The sequence below is a fragment of the Notolepis coatsorum genome (genome assembly GCF_963971535.1).
Source record: "Notolepis coatsorum genome assembly, chromosome: 1".
Lineage (NCBI taxonomy): Eukaryota > Metazoa > Chordata > Actinopteri > Aulopiformes > Paralepididae > Notolepis > Notolepis coatsorum.
Genome location: NC_140165.1, coordinates 273,363,546 through 273,388,238, shown reverse-complemented (window position 1 = coordinate 273,388,238; position 24,693 = coordinate 273,363,546). Strand labels below are relative to the sequence as shown.

The following is a 24,693-nucleotide window of genomic DNA, read 5'->3' as shown; positions in this document are numbered from 1 at the left end:
TATTTGTTATTTATTTTTGGTATACTCCGAAGTGTTAACAAGCATAATTTAATGTTGCCCAGTTGTGGCCTGTTGAGGGGCAATACATATCAAAAGTTCCAAAACATCTATTGTGTTTGTATTTGTATGATCCACTATATAAACATAGTAATTATAATATCTACATACATGGCATTTGATTGGAGGCTAGTCTCACTTTGTCCCACAGCAACATTAAAATAGTTTAGATTTGTTTATGTAAAACATTTACTTGAAAGTAACGCAATAGTTACTTTCTGAAGTAACTAGTTACTTTCATAATTTGTAACCGAGTAAGTAATTTAGTTGCTTTTTGGAAGAAGTAACTAGTAACTGTAACTAGTTACTTTTTTAAAGTAACTTGCCCAACTCATAAATGTCATGAATTGAAAATGGGGGACCCTGATGTAAACAAGACGAAAGTCTTTCTCTGGTCTGCATCCCCTTAACAATTGTGTGTATTGAGTTGCACCACTGTATTTCTGTATTTCTGGGTCGAAAGGTCCACAGGTGAAATTAAATGTGTTGATAGTGAATAGTGATAGTGATAGTGTGCTCTAATTAATAGCTCTGAATGTGCTGCTGATCTTGTAAACTTGTCTTGAGATTGATTGATTGATTGAAAACTTTATTAACAGGTTGCAGAATGGGTACAATACAGTACGGCTCAATACACACAATTGTTAAGGGGATGCATTTGATTTTATTAGACATTTAAAAAAATACAAGATTCCAGAAAAACGTCAAGGATGCTACACAAAAAAGTCAAGACTAGTTTCCATTGTGGTCCTTGGTCTCAGACAGACAAGCAATACAAAACATGACCATAAATAACAATATGACAAACTAAATAGACATGAACATTTTAAATGCAGTACAAACGTAGCCACAGACAACAATGTATCAGACAACATTTTCATGCATTTTAAAATCTAGTTTTTGACATTGGCGAGGAGCCATGATTTGATTTTTTTCTTAAAATTGTGTCGGCCACGATGTTGGCGCCAATGTGGATTTTCCTCCCCAAAGTGATGCACTGTGCTCTCCTTCCTCAGGCAAACACACTATCTCTGTAAACAATTCTGAATTACTCAAACAACCAGTCCTGAATGAGTCCTCTTCCATTCATTACGTGTCGCTTTCAGAAATCCTTTGAGGACATTAAAAAAATAAAAGGATTTGACAAATGATGGCTCAAACGTAGGCCCGGCTGGTGGCCTGGGACCTGGCCTGGGAGTACTTGACTGGGTAATCAGAGTCGTCTTTGGGTGGGCAGGAGCTGCAGATGAGAGACCCGCCAAGGAGGAGGACCCCGGCCGTGCCCCAGCCGATATAGAGTGCTGCCCCCAGCTCCCTCTTCTGAGAGCTCAAGGTGAGCGGGTTGTAGAAGTCCCTGATGATGGTGTTGGCCGACCAGCACACGGGGATGAGGACGAGCACGCCTGCAATGATGAAGATGATGCCAGAGGCGATGGCCACCTTCGTTTGCTCTGTCTCGTCGTCCACGAAGTTGGTGCACTTGCCCCCGGCGATGCCCACGATGATCGCAAAAGCCGATGCGATGATGGAGATGACCACCAGAGCCCTGGCCGCCTGGAGGTCCTGAGGCAGGATCAGGAGCGAGTCGTAGATCTTGCACTGCATCTGGCCGGTGCTCTGCATCACACAGTTCATCCACAGGCCCTCCCAGAAGGTCTGCGCCGTGACGATGTTGGCTCCGATGAAGGCCGTGACCTTCCACATGGGCAGAGCACACACAATGATGGTCCCCACGAAGCCGATGGCGGCCAGGGTAAAGCCCAGCATCTGTCGACACAGCGACACCATGATGAAGTCTTGTTTTTGGTTGCTTGGTAGTAGTAGTAGTAGTAGTAGTTGTATGGGAAAAAACAAACAAACAGAGGCTCACAAGAGTAGGTCAGTTCAGCTTGGTTGTAGCGGGATAATGACTGGGTCACAGTCTCTTCAGTTATAAGGTTGTCTCGTCTGAAGGGTGGAGTCTATGTCCTTCCTCATTTGACCCCATAAATAAGTTTCCAGCCTGACCAGATTCTTTACATTGTCTGTATGCAGATGGGGCCCAGTATCGATGAGATGCGCATCAACCCTGAGCCAATGATCGCTCTAAGTACTCCATTCAACCAATGCTCCTCAGGTGACCAACCGTTGGTTGGGCAGGTTACTGGAAGAGCCAGTCTGTCAAAATAAACACAACAAAAAAACTTAAAGTAATCAATAATGGCTGAGAATGAGTCATCACCGGAAGCCAGAAGCCAGAAGAAAGAAGCATATTTTTCTGTTCCAGGTTTTATGGTTAATTTTGATGGTAATTTCCGTGTTCCATCATTACTTTCGTTTAGTCAGAATTCTTTTAATTAATCATCAGAGTTTTAATAGACAAATCTATCCCATTTGATCTATATCACTGTTAATATGGGCAGTGCGTTTCTACGTTTCAGTATCTTACTGGCTTACTAAATGAAGGTTAAAGGGGACATGTGTATATTTTCAACAATTGTATAATGACTTCCCTGAATCGGTGGAACATGTTTGTTAAGACGTCCAGCTCCTCTTTCTTCCCTTGTATTAAACACAGTGTTTTTGGTGGAAGTAGCAACACACCAACATTTGTATTACTTCATTCCTCCCCATGGCTACCCCACACCAAGAGTAAAAACCTGTTACAAACTGGGCAGTACATTAGGTAAACAGTGTTCCTGGCTCCAAAAACTCTGAACAGCTAGACATTTGAAGACTTCAAAGCCTGACCAATTGTGTAATTTCCCCCCTGGCGCCTAAATAACACAAATTACATACATTGTGAATCTCGCTCTCTCTCTCTCTCTCTCTCTCTCTCTCTCTCTCTCTCTCTCTCTCTCTCTCTCTCTCTCTCTCTCTCTCTCTCTCTCTCTCTCTCTCTCTCTCTCTCTCTCTCTCTCTCTCTCTGCTCACTTCAACATTTTTAATTGTAATACATTGTGTACTGTGGCACCTTATTTATTTATTTTATATTTAATTTGTTACTTATTATTTTGTGAAACTGGCTAAAACATTTTAAAACGCTGGACAGTTTTTATTGGTCACTTTATTTTGAAGTGAACAACTTTTTCACTATATGAAAATATGAGTGGGTCCTCTACGCAGAAATTACAATTGAACCTTGAACCTTGAATTGCTAACCATTCAAAGTTAAGTAAGTCAATTCAAATCACTTGGAGTGTGTGTGTGTGTGTGTGTGTGTGTGTGTGTGTGTGTGTGTGTGTGTGTGTGTGTGTGTGTGTGTGTGTGTGTGTGTGTGTGTGTGTGTGTGTGTGTGTGTGTGTGTGCGTTGTGTGTGTGTGTGTGTGTGTGCGTGCGTGTGTGTGTGTGTGTGTGCGTGTGTGTGTGTGTGTGTGTGTGTGTGTGTGTGATATAAGAAAGTACTCAACCTCAACTGTCTTTAGCTATGAAATACAACCCTCCAACTTATCTTTAGAAAATATACTCAACCTCTACTGTCTTTAACTATAATTAAACAGTAATTCTATGTTATTCTATTTTAATCTGTCTATTCTATTCTACTCTTTTATTACAGGTTTTAAATTGTGTGGGAAAGATTGTCAGGTTTTAAACTGTGTGGGTATCAGGCAGGAAGAAAGACTCAGGTTTTAAACCATGTGGGGGACCTAGGCCTGAATTGCGCCCTGAGAGAAGGAACTGTGCCCTGAGACAGAGGTTTTGTATGCTGTGACCTGCTGGGGCAGCGGACTGAGAGCAGGGAACACAAACAGGCTGGATAAGCTGGTCAGGAAGGCCAGTAGCGTGGTTGGGGTGGAGCTGGACTCCCTAGCGAGGGTGGCGGAGAGGAGGAGCCTTGCTAAGCTCCCGGGCGTCCAGGCCATCAGGGAAAAACCCTCCCACCCACTATACACAGACTTGGTGGACAGGAGGAGCAGGTTCAGTGCCAGGCTCACACTACCTAAATGCAGCACTGAACGGCACAGGAAGTCCTTCATTCCAACAGCCATCAGACTATACAATGCATCACTGTGCCTCACTGCATCACTGAGCACAGAGTGGCAGTTACCATCTTCCTGGACTTAGTTTGAAACAGCACTGTGCAATATTACACCTACTGTAGACCTCAGTATATTTTTACTGTATTTATTTACTGTATATTTTATTCCATTTTTATTCTATTTTACTCTACTCTTATCTTAGGCAACTTGATTTGATTTGTTTTATTATTCTTATTCGTGACCTGTTCTGTCTAAATGTTTATGTCCAAAACTCTGCTGCCCGCATGCTCACCTCCACCCGTCGCTCTGATCACATCACCCCTGTCCTCCACGACCTCCACTGGCTTCCAATCAAATACAGGATACATTTTAAAATACTACTCATCACATTTAAAGCCCTCAACAACCTTGCCCCTCCCTACCTGTCCGACCTCCTCCACCGTCACACGCCCACCCGTCGCCTTAGGTCTGCAGATGCCAACCTCCTAACACCTCCCACGACCAAGCTCCGGACCTGGGGCGACAGGGCCTTTGCTGCTGCTGCCCCCTCCCTCTGGAATGCCCTCCCCAGCCATATCCGTGATGCAAACACCCTGACATCTTTTAAATCAGCCCTCAAAACTCACCTTTTCAATCTTGCTTTTGACCTCTAATTCTGTTGGTTTTATTTTATTTTATTTTGTCATGTATTATTTTGTTCTGTTTTGTTCTGTTTTTTGTTTTGCCATAGTTTGTCTCTCCTGCCCATGTAAAGCGTCTTTGAGCACCTGGAAAAGCGCTATATAAAATAGATGTATTATTATTAAATGTTGAGCGATTTGCAGTGTCAAATTTCCCACGGGATAATAAAAGTATTTCTATTCTATTCTATTCTATTTTCCCTGAGAGGGAAGTTCAAAGGGTCAAATTGGGTACCAAACAGGAAGAAAGACTGTCAGGTTTGAAATGGTTTAAACAGTAATTCAGCACTGCACTATTGCATTATTTTACTCTGTCTATTCTATTTTACTAATTATTTTATTGTACTGCACTATTGCACTATTTTGCTACTCTTATTATTATTTTAAAATTGTCATATTATGTGTGACGATCGAGCCATAAACATGAAGGCCTATTGGGATGTTGGGTCGTAATGTGAAGAACTGTGATTTGGTGTTCTATATCTTACCTTGACTTTGTCTATTTTGCTAATTTTATGCCTGTCTTTTTTTGCAGCTGTGAAGCACTTTGAGCTGCAATTCTTGTATGAAAGGTGCTATACAAATATTATTAAGTGTATTATTATTATTATTATTATTATTATTATTATTATTATTATTATTATTATTATTATTATTATTATTATTATTATTATTATTATTATTATTACTACTATTATTATTTAACTATGAATGAACACAACACTCTAACTTACCATCTTTAGATAATAAAGTATTCAACCTCTACTGTCTTTAACTATGAATGAACACAACACTCTAATTTAGCAAGAAGTTAGAGTGACCAGGAATTTACCAGGAAGCTGGCCGCTATCCTGGAGAACCCCTCCCATCCCCTCTATGAGGAGAAGGGACACACCAACCGCCTCGGCCAGTCCTTCATACCAGCAGCCATCAGGCTCCCCAACAGTGGGCAGGGGCTGCTGCCAACAGCTGGAGAACTAACGGCAGCAGAACTCGAGAACTATTATAAATGTCTGATCACTATGTGTCTGACTCTTAACCACATAACCTGCACGGACTACATATAACGTATGACGTATATCATGCCAGTTAGGGTACCCTGTGTATACTGCACCTGTGTATACTGTTTACTTTACTTTACTCATAGTATATATATTCAGATTAAATTCTTTATTGCCCATATTGCTATGCATATTGCATAGGCCAGCAAGAACGCTATGATCAGACTCTGGCAGGGTACTACGACTATGCTTGCACCTCATGGTACCAAAGCACCTCAAAGGCGCTAAAAACAAAATTACAAACATCTCAAAACTAACTGGTCAGACTACTGCTTGACCTTACTCCTAGAACCCACCTCACCCCTGCCCACTTTGACAACCTAGGATGGCTTAGAGTAGACGACAGAGTACAGCAACTTGCAATGGGCCTGGTCTACAAGATACGCTACACGACTAAGGTACCCATGTACATGTCAAAATACTTCCCAAAGGTCAGTGAATACCACGATCACAACACCAGAGGGAGCTCCAAAAATCATGTTAAACCCAGATTTGGCTCAAACAAGGGACTTAAACACGTTTAGCAATTATGCCACATCAATGTGGAACGCCCTACCCAAAGCTGTAAAGGAATGTGAATCACTACCCACTTTCAAAACCACTCTCAAAGAACACCTACGAGAGACTGCAATTCGAAACTGGCCCCTGTAAATGTCCTAACCCAACCCCCTCCAATGTACAGTAAATTACCTAACGAGACCCTCCTCTTGGAACCAAGTATGGTTTCGTCAATATTCCAATGTACAGTTTTGCTTGTACAGTTTCCCCCACCCACCCCGCCTACCCAACCCCCCCCCCCCCCTCCCATCCCATCCCACCCACCCAACCACCTCCAATGTACAGTCCCGACCCCACCCACCCCCACCCCACCTACCCAACCTCCTCCAATGTACAGTTTCTACGTCAAATGTATATACTCTCTTTTTTAGACTCTTTTTATATCACAAACAGTACTGTATTTGCAAATTTGGTATGTCATAAATGAGTACTGTCTATCTGTATGTCGTGTATGTCATATGTTATGATGAATTGAAAATGGGGGACCCTGATGTAAACAAGACGAAAGTCTTTCTCTGGTCTGCATCCCTTAACAATTGTGTGTATTGAGCTGTAATGTACTGTACCCATTCTGCAATCTGTTAATAAAGTTTTCAATTAATCAATCAATCAATCAATCATCAGCTGCTGGACTACAAGAGGCTCCCAGAAACAGTCAAAAGAAGATCGTGATGCAGCCTTTGTCAATTACGCCCCAATACTATGGAACAAACTGCCCAAAAACATCAGGGAAGCCAACTCACTAAATCAGGCAGACTTTGACTTGACACAAATTGTATTTTACGTGCACTATTTTTATTCTGCCTACTTGTATGCACTTCCTGTCAAATTCATGTGTCAGTTCTATGGTGATTTTATCTTACTACCTCTTATGCACTGTAATCTGCCTAGACTCATTACATCAACATTGTTCATAGACATACTACCGTGTGCTTTGGCAGAGCTGCTCTAATAGTTCGAACAACTGTTTTACTGTAAAGTAATTCAGAACTGTTCCATAAAGTAATTTAGAACTGGACTTTGTAAAGAAACTCAAAGTATTTAAGGCACTGCTCTGTTCTGTAACGTAATTCAGAACTGTTCTTTTTTTTTGTGACCCACTTTTCTTTTTATCTTTAAAAAAAAAAAAAAAAAATGTATTAAACAAGTTCAGAGGAAAGAGTAATTCAGAACTGTTCTATAACCATCTATATACGACTGCACTTTGTAAAGAAACTCAAAGTAAGAAGGAGCTGCCTTATTGTTCAGACTGTTCTATAAAGTAATTTAGAACGGACCTTTGTAAAGAAACTCAAAGTGAGTTGAGCTGCTCTGCTGTTCTGTAAAGTAACTCAACCATATCCTGTAAAGTAACTCAGGAGCCCGCTTCAACCAGTGCTTTGGCAGAGCTGCTCTAATAGTTTGAACAATGTTTTGTAAAGTAATTCAGAACTGTTCTGTAAAGTAATTTAGAACTGGACTTTGTAAAGAATCTCAAAGTATTAAGGGGCTACCCTTATAGTTTGAACACCTGTTCTATAAAGTAATTTAGAACTGAACTTTGTAAAGAAACTCAAAGTATTTAAGGCACTGCTCTGTTCTGTAAAGTAATTCAGAACTGTTCTATAAAACATATAGACAACAACATCTTTACAAAATAGGAATGAATTTTGTAAAGAAACGCAAAGTAAGAAGGAGCTGTCCCGTTGTTCGGACAGTTCTATAAAGTAGTTTAGAACGGACCTTTGTACAGAAACTCAAAGTTTGCTCTGCTGTTCTGTAAAGTAACTCAGAACCATATCCTGTAAAGTAACTCAGGAGCCCGCTTCAACCAGATTATTGTATTGTAAATGAGGGCTATTTTATTTGTATTTTATTGAACAATTTTATTGCACTGTATATATGTATACAAATACAGTTATTATTATTATTATTATTATTATTATTATTATTATTATTATTATTATTATTATTATTATTATTATTATTATTATTATTATTATTATTATTATTATTATTATTATTATTATTATTGTAACGTATAATATAACTGATAGGGCATACAGACCCACATCTGCACCTTTGACTACACTGTTTACTTTCTCATAATTATTCTTATATTCATATCTAATTTTATTGCCTATATTAATGACGTTCTACTATTATTATGCCCATACCTGTACCCCCCCCCCCCCCCCATGTTGCTATGACACCTGCATTTCCCCAAGGGGATCAATAAAGCTATATCTGATCTTTAGATAATAAAGTACTCAATCTCTACTGTCTTTAACTATGAGTGAACACAACACTCCAATTTACCATCTTTAGATAATAAAGTACTCAACCTCTACTGTCTTTATCTATGAGTGAACACAACACTCTAACTTATCATCTTTACATAATTATAGGTTTGAAATTATGGGGTTCTTTGTCTGTATTCAGAGTTATTGGAATGTATTCATGGTTATTGCATGTTTTTGTCTTTTAGTTTTTTTCCCACACACGCACGCACACACACACACACACACACACACACACACACACACACACACACACACACACACGACACACACACACACACACACACACACACACACGCACACCCACACACACACACACACATGCACACACACACTGTAGCCCCTGACACTGCAGTGACTGTACTGTTTGACTAACATATAAAACGATTCCACTGTATACCAATATGATAATGATTAATTCCACAAACACGTATTTATATACATATTTAAAATCGATTTATTGAAAATGAAACATTGTTATTGTCAGAGAACATACACAGTACATTGCAAGTTGTCATTATTTACAAAGCTACAGTATCTGTTTGACACAAGGATGAGAGAATAATATCAACATTGCCTTAAATACTGTAGGTACAAATGTTCAATGGTAAACGATATTCCTCTCAAGAAGTTTACAACATCAGCAGCACATTCAGAGCTATTAATTAGAGCACACAGCAGATTCACTATCAACACATTTCACCTGTGGACCTTTCGACCCAGAAATACAGAAATACAGTGGTGCAAATACCAACTTGAAGTGTATGATCTGTGCAATGTTTACTTTGCAGTGGTAAAGCCAGGCAAAACAACTTCTTGAGAGGAATTATGGAGGAAAGGTCTTTATGCAGGAAGAGTCTCTCTCTCTTTATCTGTCCATATCAGTTTAGTTACAGATATTGCCTGGCAGAGTATGTGGTGGGTGCAGCTCCATAGGGTTTGCTGGGCACATACGACCCTGTGCCAGAGTATGCTCTGCTGAGCGGGGGGGCGTACACGGGTGCGTAGGTTGCTGGGCCTGGGTTGGTGTAAGGGTACCCCGGGGGCGGTCCGTAGCCCGGGTATCCATACATGGGCCTCTGAGGTGGGCAGGAGGTGGTGAGGATTATGCCCCCGATCAGAAGCAGACCGGCCGCGGACCAGCCGATGTAGATCGACGCCCCGATTTCCCTCTTCTGGGTTTCGGTGGTCAAGGGGTTCTGGAAGTCGGTGATGGTGATGGTGGCCGACCAGCAGACAGGAATGAGGATGATGATACCGGCGAAGATGAAGAGGATGCCTCCGAGGATCACCAACTTGGCACGGGACGTGTCCGTCTTCAGGCAGCCCATGCACTTGGCCCCGATGAAGGTGACCAGGAAGCCGATGGCCCCGAAGACGATGCTGATGATGACGAGGGCCCGGGCAGCCTGCAGGTCTCGGCTCAGCTTCATCACAGAGTCGTTCAGCTTGCACTGCATCTGGCCCGTGCTCTGCATGATGCAGTTCATCCACAGGCCGTCCCACACGACCTGGCCCGTCACAATGTTGGCACCAATGTAGGAGGTTGTCCTCCACATGGGGACGCCGCAGCTCACCCCCACCAAGACCAGTCCTATGAAGCTGACCACCTGGCCGGCCACTTCCTTGCCGATCCGCCCCATGTCCGTGAGTGTGTGTTCGAGGGTATAGGAGAAACTAGTCCTGTGGCTTACAAGTCTGGTTCTCTCCGGAGCTCTGTGCTGTCGGAATGACGTGGCTCTCCTCTGGCTGCCACTCGTCAGAGGAGGAGGAACGGACAGGAGGAGTGGTGTCCTGTCACCAGGTGAGTTTGTTTTCTTGCCAAACGAGATTCCTCCTCTTGTCTGTCACACTGTAGATACACAGAGGGAATAGCTGGGGGGAGTGGCATGCATCCTTTAAACAAGATGCAATGGCTTTGTCCTCAATATCTCTTTTCATATTGAAATTATTCTTAACGAGTCTGGTAAACAGAGTTTCATCTCCACCACTTTGACATTGAAAAAGGCCCCAGAAACTGGGATCGACTGTGTTGACGATGAACACATGATGATCAATCATGTGCTTTGATTGCTTTAAAAAGCATTGAAAGCTCTAACCATTGTGTGGTGTTTTTGTTACTCCCATAATGTTCATGGTTCTGGTGGACCAACAACATTATTGGGATTTTAAAACAATAAAGCCACAACAATGAATCTCAATTACAAGACATCTAGACAGCATATGTGGTTAATATTTACCATTTATCAATAAAAGCGCTATTCGTTTTTTGTGATAAAATGTGATGTATGTTAAATACTAAAGAATCCATTATAATCAAGACATAAATGGAATAGATTATGTTTATCTTGAAAAATATTAATGAAACAAGGTGGAGGCAGACAGTGAAGGTACACAGTGAACCTTTTTGTTAAATTGTTATCATATTTACTTGTTTTTGCCTACAATTTCAACACGTGTACGTAATATATGTGTAGGGGTGGGGTGGTTGGGGATTTTCACAGAAAGCAAAAAAAAAAGTGTAAATAGCCACAAGTCATTCTTACTGTATGGGTGATAAGAACTAAATCAAACATAAAGTGTTGCATATTCATGAGCCAAAGTTCTCCATTTCTCAGCATTATTTTGTGCCTGTGAGGGCTCCAAACGTCATTTGTAACTACTTTTGAATCGTTTTTGGGACCAATAGAGTGTATTTTCTAAATGTTCAGTTGCTATTGCATGCACTCATCTGTGTTTCACTACACACATGAGTGCATGCTTACCAACTGTCCGTCTGCAACACTACTATCACCGACATCTAAGAAGGGAGATCCCCCCTTGAATTGGCCCTTCTAAGGTTTCTCTCCTCAATGCCTGTGGTGCATTTTTTCCTAGTGCTAGGTTTTAGTGAGTTTTTCCTTACCTTCGCGTGGGGTATGTCTGGGAGTGTTTGCATTGCATTCATTTATTTTGCATTTATTTTAAATTTGTTGCACCTTATGGTGTTCTTGTTTTGTTTCTTGACTTATTGTGATGTTTCTTCTTGACTTGTTTAAAGAAGATGTGTCCGGCCCATGGGGACATTAACGTGTGTTGTCGGGCCTTACAAATAAATTTGATTTGATTTGATTCTACTGCAATATATTCATGAGCAATACCATGAAAAACACGCCTTACAAAGATAGTTCTAACAGGCTACTGTTTTTATACCACATAGTTTCCTCAACGTCTCACTGCAGACCCATAAGACAGGAGTATCAACATTCCACTGAAACAGATCTTCTCTAAACCAAAACTCAGGGGTGATTTAATGCAGTTTACACACACACACACACACACACACACACACACACGCACACGCACACGCACACGCACACGCACACACACACACACACACACACACACACACACACACACACACACACACACACACACACACACACACACACACACACACACACACACACACACACACACACACACACACTCAAGAGATAATTGAATTAACACAAGGTTCAGAGGTCACTAATCCACTTCTAGTGTACCTTCTTCCCTGCAAGAAAAGCTTGCCCCCCTATGTCATTGTTTTTGCCCGCCCTTAATTAATACATTTTTATCCTTGAATCATTTCCTTTTTAGAGTCTGAAGCACTGATAACTAGGGTTGGGTACCGAACCCGGTAATTTTAAGGGTACCAACCGAATTACATCGCTACTACCGAGTACCGATTCACGCTAGATCAATCTGTACCAAATTTCGGTACCTTTACACATTAATTAAAGTATTAAATTAATTAGTATAAGAGTGTAATATGCTAGACAAGAGGGAGCCTTTTCCACAAATATATATTATTGTCCCGTCTCTTGGATCTTTGGAAAGACCAGACGAGGAGTTTGATCATATTTACTGAGGATGGCCAAATAATGTTGATATTTAAACATTTAAAAACACAATACATGATCATGCGATCAATACATAGCAATTAAAGTTTGGACTTGTTTTTTTACAAATTAAATATGTTTGTTATTACAAAGAGTTATTTACCGGAAAAGGGTACCACTGAGTACCGATACCGAATTCCAGGAACTGGTACTGGTACCAGTATCGGTTCAAATGTGAACGGTACCCAACCCTACTGATAACTGCATTATAATGACACAGGCCTAACTGCATTATCGCTGAGGGGCAGCCACAGTCCGATGCGGCGATGCCCCAGGGACCAACTTCTCATATTTTTATATTCAGAGTTATTTATACTGTTTAGACTGTTTATTTTTTCCTCATATTTTTATATTCCGAATTTGATTGCCTATATTTATGGCTTTCTTCTATTACCCTGCCCATAGCTATACATCCCCCTATGTTGTTATGATGCCAATAAAGGAATATCATATCTTATCTTATCTTATTATCTGTCTTATTGCCTCTGCCAGATTCCAAATTGTGAATTAAAACGTTACTACTAAATTGAATGAAGAACCGAACAGCAGGCCTGGGTTTGACGAGAAACAAATACACGGCCGCATGTCTGTCTTGTTAGATTTGATTAAAATGTATTGTCATCATACAGCACAAGTACAGTACAACTAAAATATGTTGTCATCTAACCAGAGTGCAATGTAACAGTAAAGTGCATAACAATATACAGTGTAACAAGTGATGAAATTGAATATATAATGAAGCTACTGAGTAAATATGCTATGTACATTACAGTAACTGATATATGTACAGTATTGTTATGTACAGTGATACAAATAGAATACACTATGGTAGTAAGCCGTACTGGCTAGTGGTATAACTAATAAGAGTAGGTATGTATGGGATATATAATATACAGATATAGATATATAGTATACAGCATGTAGTATGTATAGAGGTATTTAAGCAGGAATATACTGAGTTTATATGGGATGGGGAGTGTGTGAGAGAGAGGGAGGGCAGAGAGAGAGACGGAAAGGAAGAGAGACAGAGGGAGAGCTATATTATATAGAGAGAGAGGGAGAGAGAAAGAGAGAGAGGGAGAGAGAAAGAGAGAGGGAAAGAGAGAGAGATATAGGGAGAGATAGAGAGGGAGAGAGAGATACAGGTCAGATAGACATGCAGACAGACATAGACATAGATGTGTCTGTTTGTACTTCAAAGTATGTGTATTGTGTTTTCTCAGTGGTACAACACAACACCAAGATGAGGAATGGCTGAGATGGAGCAAGGAAGGAAGAGATGTGCTAAGGTTGAAAAGGAGGAGTGACTATAACCCTGAATGACCTTTAACCTATGACCCCCTACCATGTTTTATGGTCATTTAAATTAACTGTTTGTTCTCTTACAACAAGGTCAAGAAGCATTGACACTGAAATGGAGGTGGCACCAACCCCAGTTCACCCCAAATCAGGCGCAGACTGGCCATCGGGAAATTCAGGAATGTTTCCAGTGGGCCGGCCGGTCCATCTCCACTCCAATGCACAGACATATTATTTATTGGCGGTTTCTTTCTATGTATGATATGTCTATATCAGGGGTTCCAAATAGGCCACCTGCGGGCCACATCAGGCCCACGAGGCATTTTAATGACAATAGCGTAGAGTGACCAAACATCCTCTTTTTCCCGGACATGTACTCTTTTCACGCCCTGTCCGGGGGCGTCCAGTTTTTTTTTATAAATTCATGAAAATTTCCGGGTTTCATTGTTTTTCACGGGAGCATTATGCATGTCTTTAAATTGACTGGCGCTTTGCACCGAATACTACGGTACTCTGTTGCGTGTGACGTATTCCTTAAGAGAAGACTTGGAATGTGTGGGTGGCGCTACTACGCTCACACACAAACAGAGGAGGAAGCGGACAGATCAGACCAGCATTAATTCTGCTCACAATGCCAAAGTGAAAACGTACATTACCGGCGCAGAACATATGGTTAATGTTTGCCATTTACCTCTGCTACATTATATCACATTTATCAATTAAAGTGCTATATTCGATAAAAAAGAAAAAAGGAATTCCATTATAATCAAGACATGAATGGAATAAATTGTGTTTATCTTTAAAGATATTAATTAAACAAGGCGGAGGCAGACAGTGAAAGTACACAGTGAACTTTTTGGTTGAATTTGTAACATATACTACTTTACATACGGTATATTTACTACTAACACATTTGTTTTCACCTACAATTTCCCCTCACTTTCAGGGGGGGGGGGCCCGTCAATGGAAATGTGTTATTTTACATGTTATGTTACATAGGAGGTGGTCTTTCATAGTGTAGGAAGTGGTCCCCCAAGATTACAAAATTGATATTAGCTGACGTGTTTCTTGGTTTCTTGTGGGGGAAGATGGTCTTGAACAAGAAGCACAACACATCAATAATAATAATTAAATAATAATTACTTGCATTTATATAGCGCTTTTCTAGACACTCAAAGCGCTTTACAATGTAGGGTGGAAATTGCCTCCTTCACCACCACTGGTAGCACCAGACCTTGGGCTATGCAGGCTCAATGGCTACCATACACTGGCACACGGCACACATCACACTACACCAGTGTTTCTCAAAGTGGGGGGTGCGCCCCCCAGGGGGGGCGCAGAGGCATGACAGGGGGGGCCTTGAGATTTATAATAATTCTTTATTTTTTTTGGATTACAGAAAATTATATATTTTGGTCCGCCAAAGGGGGGCCTGACAGAAAAAGTGCCCTGCTTATTGTCTGTAGCATCGACATTAATTACTGTTACAGAGACATAAGAGACGCATAAAAGGTGCATAAAAGGTGCAGGACACCATCACTGTGAACATCGCCTTTGTCTTGTCCTTTGGAAAGTTGATGCATTTGCACCGGAAATAGCCCAGGATGATGCTGATAGTACCAATATAAATGGAGACGATCAAAGCCTTGCTAACATGCAGCTTCCAAAAACTCACCCTCACTGGAGGATCTGTCATTTTACACTCCATTTCTCCACTCTGATCCAACACACAAGTTATCAACATGCCCTCAAAACCAGGGGTGCAGTCGTAATTTCAGAAGTGCCTGTACTCTGTTTAAATGACGTCACATGCACGTGCACTCCCGCGCATGCGCATACATGTTCCCTCGCGTGCGCACAGAACAGATGATTATTATGCATAAATAGTAGGAAACATGTTTGTATAGGAAATTACTAGTTTTAGTTTAGTTTTTGTAAATATTGCCTTGAAATAGAGAAGCTGAAAAAGGTAGCAGGATGTAGCCTTCAATATATAAAGAAATTATATTGTCAACAGATAATGGTTGAAAAACAAACAATGTTTTAAATGTAATTGTAGATACAATATTGTAGTTACAATTTCTTTAATTGAATTAACTTAAACTAGAAAAGTAAATACAAACTAAATTAACAATGTAACTTACAGTTTACAGAAGGACAGTTTCCTTCTGAAGCACAATTTAAGAAATGTCTCATCCTTCCAGTCGGGACCATTTGTAGTGGCAGGTTCCACAGCAATTGGTACAGGGCTTGTATTTTGGTTTTGCACTTCTCGTTCTTTGTTATGCTATTGCTATGCTATTGTTATGCAAAGACTATAGGTGATAGGTGAGTACCGGTACTTGGCGCGCCGCGCACGGCGCAACGAGTCGAGTGAAAGTTGTGAACGCATTTGTGTGCACACGCATGCACATCCGTGCACGTACTTCTGCTCAGAAAAGTGCTGGGACGGCGTGGTACCGTGTGGCATGACCACTGCACCCCTGCTCAAAACTGATGTCGTAACGCGCTACACCAGCCACTGTTTCCCATAAGAGCAAACAAATCCAAATGGTTCCAAGCAAGCCGATGATCCTATAAGCAAGAGCCCAGGACAAGACTCTTCCACAAGACAACATTTAAAAGCCTGTAGCTGAAGTAGAGTAGCTGAAGAGGAGAGTCGTAAAACGCTGACACTTGTTGGTGTCGGATCTGTACAGGTGAGAGTCAGTGGAGGAAATTATTTTGTCAACATCTCTGTTCGAAAGGTGGAATCAATAATAACAAAATTAGTCTTTAAGCTGATTTCCAGTCAGACCAGATTAGCAAGATGCCAAAGTGACCATTCTAAATACGTATGAACATAAGACTGCCTTACTGTCACACAGTCTTGTAACAAAGAGATTTGCAAAAAAATATATATAATAATTTCATGCATGGATTACTAGATTACAACTACAATACGTATAGAGAACATTAAATACTTTACCTAAAAATATAATACTGTTCTGACAGCACAATATTGAAATAATGTAACAAAAATGTAATAAAGTAATTTGCTGAAAAAAATACATTTTAAAATCCATAGGTTTATAAAATGGGTGGGGCCAAAGCTCAGTCCGTGTTTTCTCTACAAAGAAAATAAATGATGGAATTACAACAGACTGGCTGCTGGTGGCACAGCACAGGGCTGATTGAGTATAGGACACCATGACGCAATGAGACCTTCTGATAGCAGGGTTGATTGAGTCGAACACCATGACTCAACGAGACCTTCTGATAGCAGGGTTGATTGAGTCGAACACCATGACTCAACGAGACATTCTGATAGCAGGGTTGATTGAGTCAAACACCATGACTCAACGAGACCTTCTGATAGCAGGGCTGATTGAGTCGAACACCATGACTCAATGAGACCTTCTGATAGCAGGGTTGATTGAGTAGGACACCATGACTCAACAAGACCATCTGATAGCAGGGTTGATTGAGTAGGACACCATGACTCAACGAGACCTTCTGATAGCAGGGTTGATTGAGTAGGACACCATGACTCAACGAGACCGTCTGATAGCAGGGTTGATTGATTAGGACACCATGACTCAACGAGACCTTCTGATAGTGTTGATTGATTATGACCCCATGACTCAACGAGACCTTCTGATAGCAGGGTTGATTGACTAGGACAGTGGTTCCCAAAGTCGGGGTCGCGACCCAAAGGTGGGCCGCGAGCAGCCACGGGTGGGCCGCGAGATGATTTAAAAAAAAATAAAAAAAAATAAAAAAAAATATTATTTTAATTTTTAATTTTTTAATTTTAATTTTTTTATTTGAATTTTTTTTGTCAGGCCACTGAACTTAGAAGCAGGCCAGGACAGTGTTTCTAGTTGTATTCTAAAATTCTATTCTATTGTATTCTAAAATGTGACTATATGGTTTTATATTAACTTAATAAATAAACAAAAACGAAAAATCTACTTATTTCAACGAACATTTCAAACTAAATAACAGATTATGCACATAAAACGCTGAAAACAACCGAAGCAACAATAGTATTTTAATGAGGCTATTATTATTATCATTATTATTTTGCAACAAGTTAGCCCTCTCATAAATAGCACATATAAATGAATAACTAACTTGAACTAACTTAATAGGATTGAAGTGATATTTGGCTTAAAAAATCGGTCGCCTGGCAAAAAAAAAAAAAAAAAGCCAGACGATGTGCATTGGGCCGCCTTATTTTCTGGGCCCCGGCCTGAAAAGTTTGGGAACCCCTGGACTAGGACACCATTACTCAACGAGACCTTCTGATGGCAGGTGGTCATAAGAAGTTTTGAAAATGTGAAAAAAAGATTATACAGAAAATTATGAAAAATACTGTCAGAAAATTATTATTGCAGCTTTAAAGGAATCATATGGCTACTTCTTCCACCTCAGCTTGGGGTTCCAGGTAATCAGTTCCACTGTTCCCCCCCATTTGCTATGCCCCTGTCAGTAGATATACACAGAATGCTGTAAATGGAGGCGTTATTTGCCCTCATTGTCAGGTGTATCTGGAAACAAAGACTGAGGTGACAGAGATCTGCTGTTGCCTCCCCTGCTTTCACTCTTTCATTCAGAAGGCACTGAACAGCCGTTAGTCAAATAGATTATGGTTTATTTACAGTCACAGAAAACAAATCTCACACATAGAAATACAGTGGATTTGAACTGCTGTGGTCAGGCAAGCGATACCGGAGTCTCATGGCAAGCACAGAAAGACTCAGAAGAAGCTTCTGTCCCCAGGCCATCAGGTTGCTCAACGAACAATAACACTATACAACAACCATCAGATGCACTCACAGCACACACATCCACACACACACACACACACACACACACACACACACACACACACACACACACACACACACACACACACACACACACACACACACACACACACACACACACACACACACACACACACACACACACACACACACACACACACACACACACACACACACACACACACACACACTCACTTTAAACAAACAACTCAATGCAGCACCCACTTACACACTTTAGAACACCTAAACACACTTTATATTTATTGGCAAAGAATTTGCACTACAACCCATACCTCAGTACACCTTACTGTAAATTGTACCTAAATTGTACCTCATCCCATTTCTGCTATATATAGTATATTGTATATTAGTATATTGTATAGTATATTGTATGGTAACTCAGTTACTTCTACTTTACATTGAACATTGTACATATGTACATATTGAACACTTGTGTCTACGTACATGACTTCTATTTTATACTGCTATACTTTTTTTATTTTATACTTATCTTTTTTGTCTAGCACAGTCTCTGGAGCGTAACAGAAAGAAGCATTTTGTATAAAAGTATTCTGTACTTCTGTATGACAACTAATAAAGAAACTTGAACTTGAACTTGATTCAGACGGAGTTACTGACATATAGAGCTAATGGTCGATTTGGAAATAGGAAATTATAGCCCTTGCAATAATGAGCACGTCGATTATAAAAAGAAAATTGAGGCAATGCTCTGAGTGCAAGGGCTCGCAATTCTTTACAAAAACCCTTGTTTAATAATGATGTCAAATGGTTATTTTATCAAGGCAAAATCCATTATTCTTATTATCAACCAAGTCTGTCTGAATTATGTTGGTCCTTAAAACCTCCTTCAAAACAGGGGAAAGGGCAACTAATTATATTTCCACATAAGGATACATTTGTGTTTTAACATTCAAAGCATCATCATTTGAAATCCATCTCTCTTTGTTATGTTGTTGTTGTGAGTCTACTTTGATCTCAAGAGTCCGTTTAGGAAAACGACAAGCACATCAGACATATTCCCGGGGCATGGAGCTGCTGGACCTCACAGGGGCGAATTTGGGCATATATTGAGGGTGGTGGTCTTTCTGGGGGCAGTTCCAGCACAGTAACCCTCCTCCCATCAGCAGTAGCGCAGTAGCTCCCCAGCCAATATACAGGGCCGCGCCCAGCTCCCGCCTCCGGGATGCGTCTACCATGGGGTTGTAAAAATCCCTGATGATAGTGTTGGCGGACCAGGACACAGGGATGAGGACGAGAACCCCTGCAATGATGAAGAGCACCCCGGCCGCGATGCACATCTTAGACTTAGACGACTTCTCCTCGATGCAGTTGGTGCATTTCCCACCGGCGATGGACAGGACGGTCCCGAAGACACCGGTCAAGATGGAGATGATGACCATGGCGCGGGCGGCCTGGAGGTCCTGGGACAGGGCCAGCATGGAGTCGTAGATCTTGCACTGCATCTGGCCCGTGCTCTGCACCACACAGGTCATCCAGATACCCTCCCAGATGGTCTGCGCCGTGACGATGTTGGCGCCGACGAAAGCCGTCACCCTCCACTGGGGCATGGCACAGACCACGATGACCAGGAGCCAGCCGATCAAAGACATGGTGATGCCCATGATTTGGATCCCCTGGGAAACCATCTTGATCTGCCTTCAGTTCCTCACCACACTCCCGAAAACAAGATCCACAGGGGTCCCAGGAAGAAAAGGAGGGAAAGATGAGCAGAACGAAGTGGGGCAAGCATTTATAGATGACGCTGTGAGAGGAGGGAACCTAGACCACGCAGGTACAGTCTCATTTTCCAGGGTTGTTTACACACAAACACAGGCCCCAGTGTCCTCTAGTAGTGCTGATCTACTAGAAAACCACAGCGTCAAGGTCACTTAGCTACTTCCCAGTTCTTCTGTCCTACTTTATGCCCTAATGTTCTTTAATTTCACAGAAAACAAAGCCCACTCCATGTATGCATTATGGCTCTATTGACATTAGTGATTTATGATTTATGAGTGATGAGGATTTATTATATATATTTTTTATTATGAAATGTATTGACGTACTGACAGCATGTGACAGCTAAACATGATTTTTACATGGATTATTTAGGGCTGAAAAGGGTTCGCTTACATTACATTGTAAACAGGAGACCCCTATTCTGAGTTGAAAGAAAGTTTAACCCTCCAGAAAAGTTTCCATCTACAAGCCAGACTCAACATACAATATGTAAATATAGCCGTATGTTCCATATTGTAGCTTTAAGCTGTGTGTACACACACACACACACACACACACACACACACACACACACACACACACACACACACACACACACACACACACACACACACACACACACACACACACACACACACACACACACACACACACACACACACACACACACACACACACACACACACACACACACACACACACACACACACACACACACACACACACACATGGCATTTACAACCTTTGAAAATTAGTACTGATTTAAAAATAGTAGTACAATCAGTCAATAAAATGTGAAATATACAAGATAAAAAGAGGAAAAGGAAGAGCTAAGTTAAATTACTTCTTATGTAAGAGCAAGGCTGAACAGGTATGGCTGACTGTATCTACAAATATCCACACATTGTGCTGTCCTGAGCTTTGTGCAATACTGTAGGTGCTTAATGGGGCAGTTCACCCAAAATAAAATAGAAATATCTACAAATCCAGATAGTTTATGGCGATACCTTCCTCATGTCACTTCAAAAACATACATTTGAAAAGTTTAACACCAATGTATTTTTCCAGAAATCATGAGGTTACTCAAGATAATGCATAGACCTCCAAAATATTTATTGGGAACTATTTTCTACCGAAGTACACCCACCATAATAGTTCTTAACCTCTTAAGCCTGGGAGCCCTATTTTCTGAAAATCCGCCTAAAATACATACCTAAGTAAATGGAATATTGCTCCACTTCTACAAGGTCCATTTGCATGTTCTTGGTATCTATGGACATCTATGGACCTCAGTGAATGTATTTGCAGTGTCAGAAATATTGTGTTTATTACTAGGCTTGCTTAAATTGTCATGAAACAAAGGAGAATATGAATTAGGATTTTTCTTTGCATCTTTGACAGTGAATAACACCATGCTAAAAATGACCAGACATAAGAAACTGCCACTGAGCTCGTTCAGTACCTTCTTGAGATCACGTGTACAAAAAAATCGAAGGAAATTAATAAAGGGAAGATGAGGTTTTGTAGATACATTACTGAATTCTGCCGGACCCATGCAATTTGAAATATTATTATAGAATATAGAATATGAGGCCTATAAATTACCTTATTATAGCCAACTTGCACACTATGGATCGGGCCAAATCTACTCTTTCCAATGGCAGAGTTCAATTTGGATTTAGTATCACCAGGCGTGCATGAAGAACAGAAAATGAAATCTACTGTATGTACATTAGGTTTTTTATTCTTGCAACAGCTCTGCCATTTTGAAACTGATTTAAAATCGGATGGTTGCTAAATGCTAAAAATAGGGGAGACAAACTAACTGCGCTCCAAATAATATATGCCAATAACGTTAAATTTTGTGGTATATAATCCTGAGTAATAAGAGAATAAAAAAAATGCATAAACACGTCATTTGCTTGAAGGGAGCTAGAAACATTTGGAAAGTGTAGTTAAAAAAAATGCCAACTCTCATTGAAAGCTCTGGATGACTTCTCAAAATGACTACATTTTCCAACATTCAGCGACGGCCGCTAATTCAAAATGGCGGCTCTCCGTGATCACAACAACACATTTCAAAAACTAAAATCTCACTAATAACACTTTAACCTGAAAATATACACTATGACATCGTTATGATGTTTACTCTTGAATACGTTTGGGTACGGGTCCCGTCGGGTGGAAGAGGTTAATGAAACTGAACAACAAGGTCTGTGAATTATCTTGAGTAACTGTGCCACGATTTCTGGAAAGTCTTTCAAATATATATTTTGGCGGTTTGAGCCACAAACCCAGTGCCGTTCAGCTCCATCGTCTTGAAGTGATGGCAGTATATATCTCCAAAACTATCTGGATGTATAGCGCACCGGGCAAGAGGAAAATTATAATTAATACATTTTTATTTTGGGTGAACTGCCCCTTTAAGGCAGCCTCACAACATCTCTTTGTGTGCACTGGTACTAAAGGTCTTGAGCTAGAGGAGTGAAAGACCCTCTAGTGGCACAGTGACGGCTGTGACTCCTCTAGAGTCTAGATTAAGACTTTAAAAGGGACAATGTGTATTTTTTTATTTATTTAATTAAATGTATTTCTTTATTAATTGATCAAGTTCACCTTCACTGCTCTAGTCTCAAATGGTGCGGTGAGACATGGTTTAGGCTACGTTTACGCTGCAAGTCTTAGTGCAAAATTCTAACACTGAACAGGGAGTGTGTGGGCTCCCCCTAGCATGGGACAAATAACATGGACTCAGTTTACCACCTTAGCTGTAAAGGAGTGGTGCCGTCATGTAACTTATTGCATGCAAGAAATAACTCTGTATGATAGCATATACACGTACACAGCATGTATTCTTACGATATATATATATATATCCACACCACATCTGTCTGTACAGTACATACCTGCCTATAATCCCTTTTACATATCTGTAGATACTATATCTATATTTGTACATATACCTACTCTTAATAGTTACGCTGCTGGCCAGTATAACTACTACGATAGTGTATTTATACCTGTATACCTGTAACTAATATATATTTTATACCCAGTTTAATATCCTGCACATTGTATATTAATATTGCACTTTAATGTTACATTTGCACTCTGGTTGGATGCCAAACTTCTTTTTATTGTATAATGACAATACATTTGAATCAAATCTAAATTGAATTGAGTGGAACTGGTGTAAACTGATTGATTGATTGATTGAAAACTTTATTAACAGATTGCAGAATGGGTACAATACAGTACAGCTCAATACACACAATTGTTAAGGGGATGCAGACCAGAGAAAGACTTTCGTCTTGTTTACATCAGGGTCTTGTTCAGTGGTAATGCAAAGGTATATTCTGTGACTCATACTGTTTGCTTGCCTGCATGTAGGTAGGTACTCCCAGAGCCTTCTAAAAATATTATAAGGCTCTGGGTACTCCACAATGTACTGAATGCACTGTATTCTCTTTACAGCAGGGGGCAGTGTGGTATCACAAAAATTTAGATGAGTTTTCACTCTGAAAAAACGTCACACAGTGACTGGAATGGTCACACACACTGCAGAGTATATTAGGCTTCATGTTTCCATTATGTCACAACTTCATATTATTTTGTGCACAGAAACAAAGATAACAGGAACATAATTTAAATCACTTTCCCCCTCTTCTGATTATGTTGAAGTAGTTATTTTCAGCATGAATAATCTTAAAGAGTAATCCTTAAACTTTGAGCCCAATAAAGAAATGTGTTTGGCTTTTATTTGACTATGTCCGGAAGAGTGGAAGATTGGAATATTAGATTCCACATTTCTAGGGGGATGTTAGAGGCTAAAGAGGAATAATGGAATAATGTACAATACATAGGATTAAATTGTATAACTGATGAGGCAGGGTAAATTGTAAATTGTTTACACTATTTATCTTTTCTCATATTTTTATATTCAGAGTACATTTTATTGACTATATTTATGTCTTTCTACTATTACCCTGCCCATACCTGTACCTCCCCTCACCCCTCCCCCACGACGATGCCCGAATTTCTCCAAGGAGATCAAGATCAATAAAGGAATATCTTATCTTGTATTTTCATGACCAGGCTATATGTGGGACAGCTCACAAATGTATCCCCATGCATGTGGACAGCATGTGTTTGTTTTTCATTGTAAATGTATATTTATTAGCTCCAAACCTCGGGGACAAACCCTAACCTCATGTCTTCTCTGTGGACATCTGAACATACCCAGTCCTTCCTACTGCAGAGACAATCTGTCACAACATGTCAAATAAAGGAACACGTGAAGCTAATTCA

At 40.4% G+C, this 24,693-nt stretch overlaps 3 protein-coding genes across 3 annotated transcripts; all 3 read right to left on the bottom strand.

Moving 5' to 3' along the window:
• Positions 1-894: 894 nt before the first annotated feature.
• Positions 895-1,845, bottom strand: LOC311232682 (claudin-4-like; the record flags this gene model as incomplete). The annotated part of the gene is made up of 1 exon (XM_084319550.1): positions 895-1,845. One exon carries the CDS (start codon positions 1,843-1,845, stop codon positions 1,213-1,215), a length of 633 nt encoding a protein of 210 aa, XP_084175676.1. The 3' UTR covers positions 895-1,212.
• Positions 1,846-9,027: 7,182 nt separating this feature from the next.
• On the bottom strand, positions 9,028-10,345 carry cldnf (claudin f). The gene has a single exon (XM_084330450.1). The coding sequence runs from the start codon at positions 10,235-10,237 to the stop codon at positions 9,485-9,487; it is 753 nt and encodes a 250-aa protein (XP_084186576.1). The 5' UTR covers positions 10,238-10,345; the 3' UTR covers positions 9,028-9,484.
• An 8,086-nt stretch (positions 10,346-18,431) lies between these two features.
• On the bottom strand, positions 18,432-20,357 carry LOC311241589 (claudin-4-like). Its single transcript, XM_084330462.1, has one exon. It carries the CDS (start codon positions 20,292-20,294, stop codon positions 19,656-19,658), a length of 639 nt encoding a protein of 212 aa, XP_084186588.1. The 5' UTR covers positions 20,295-20,357; the 3' UTR covers positions 18,432-19,655.
• Between the last annotated feature and the right edge of the window lie 4,336 nt (positions 20,358-24,693).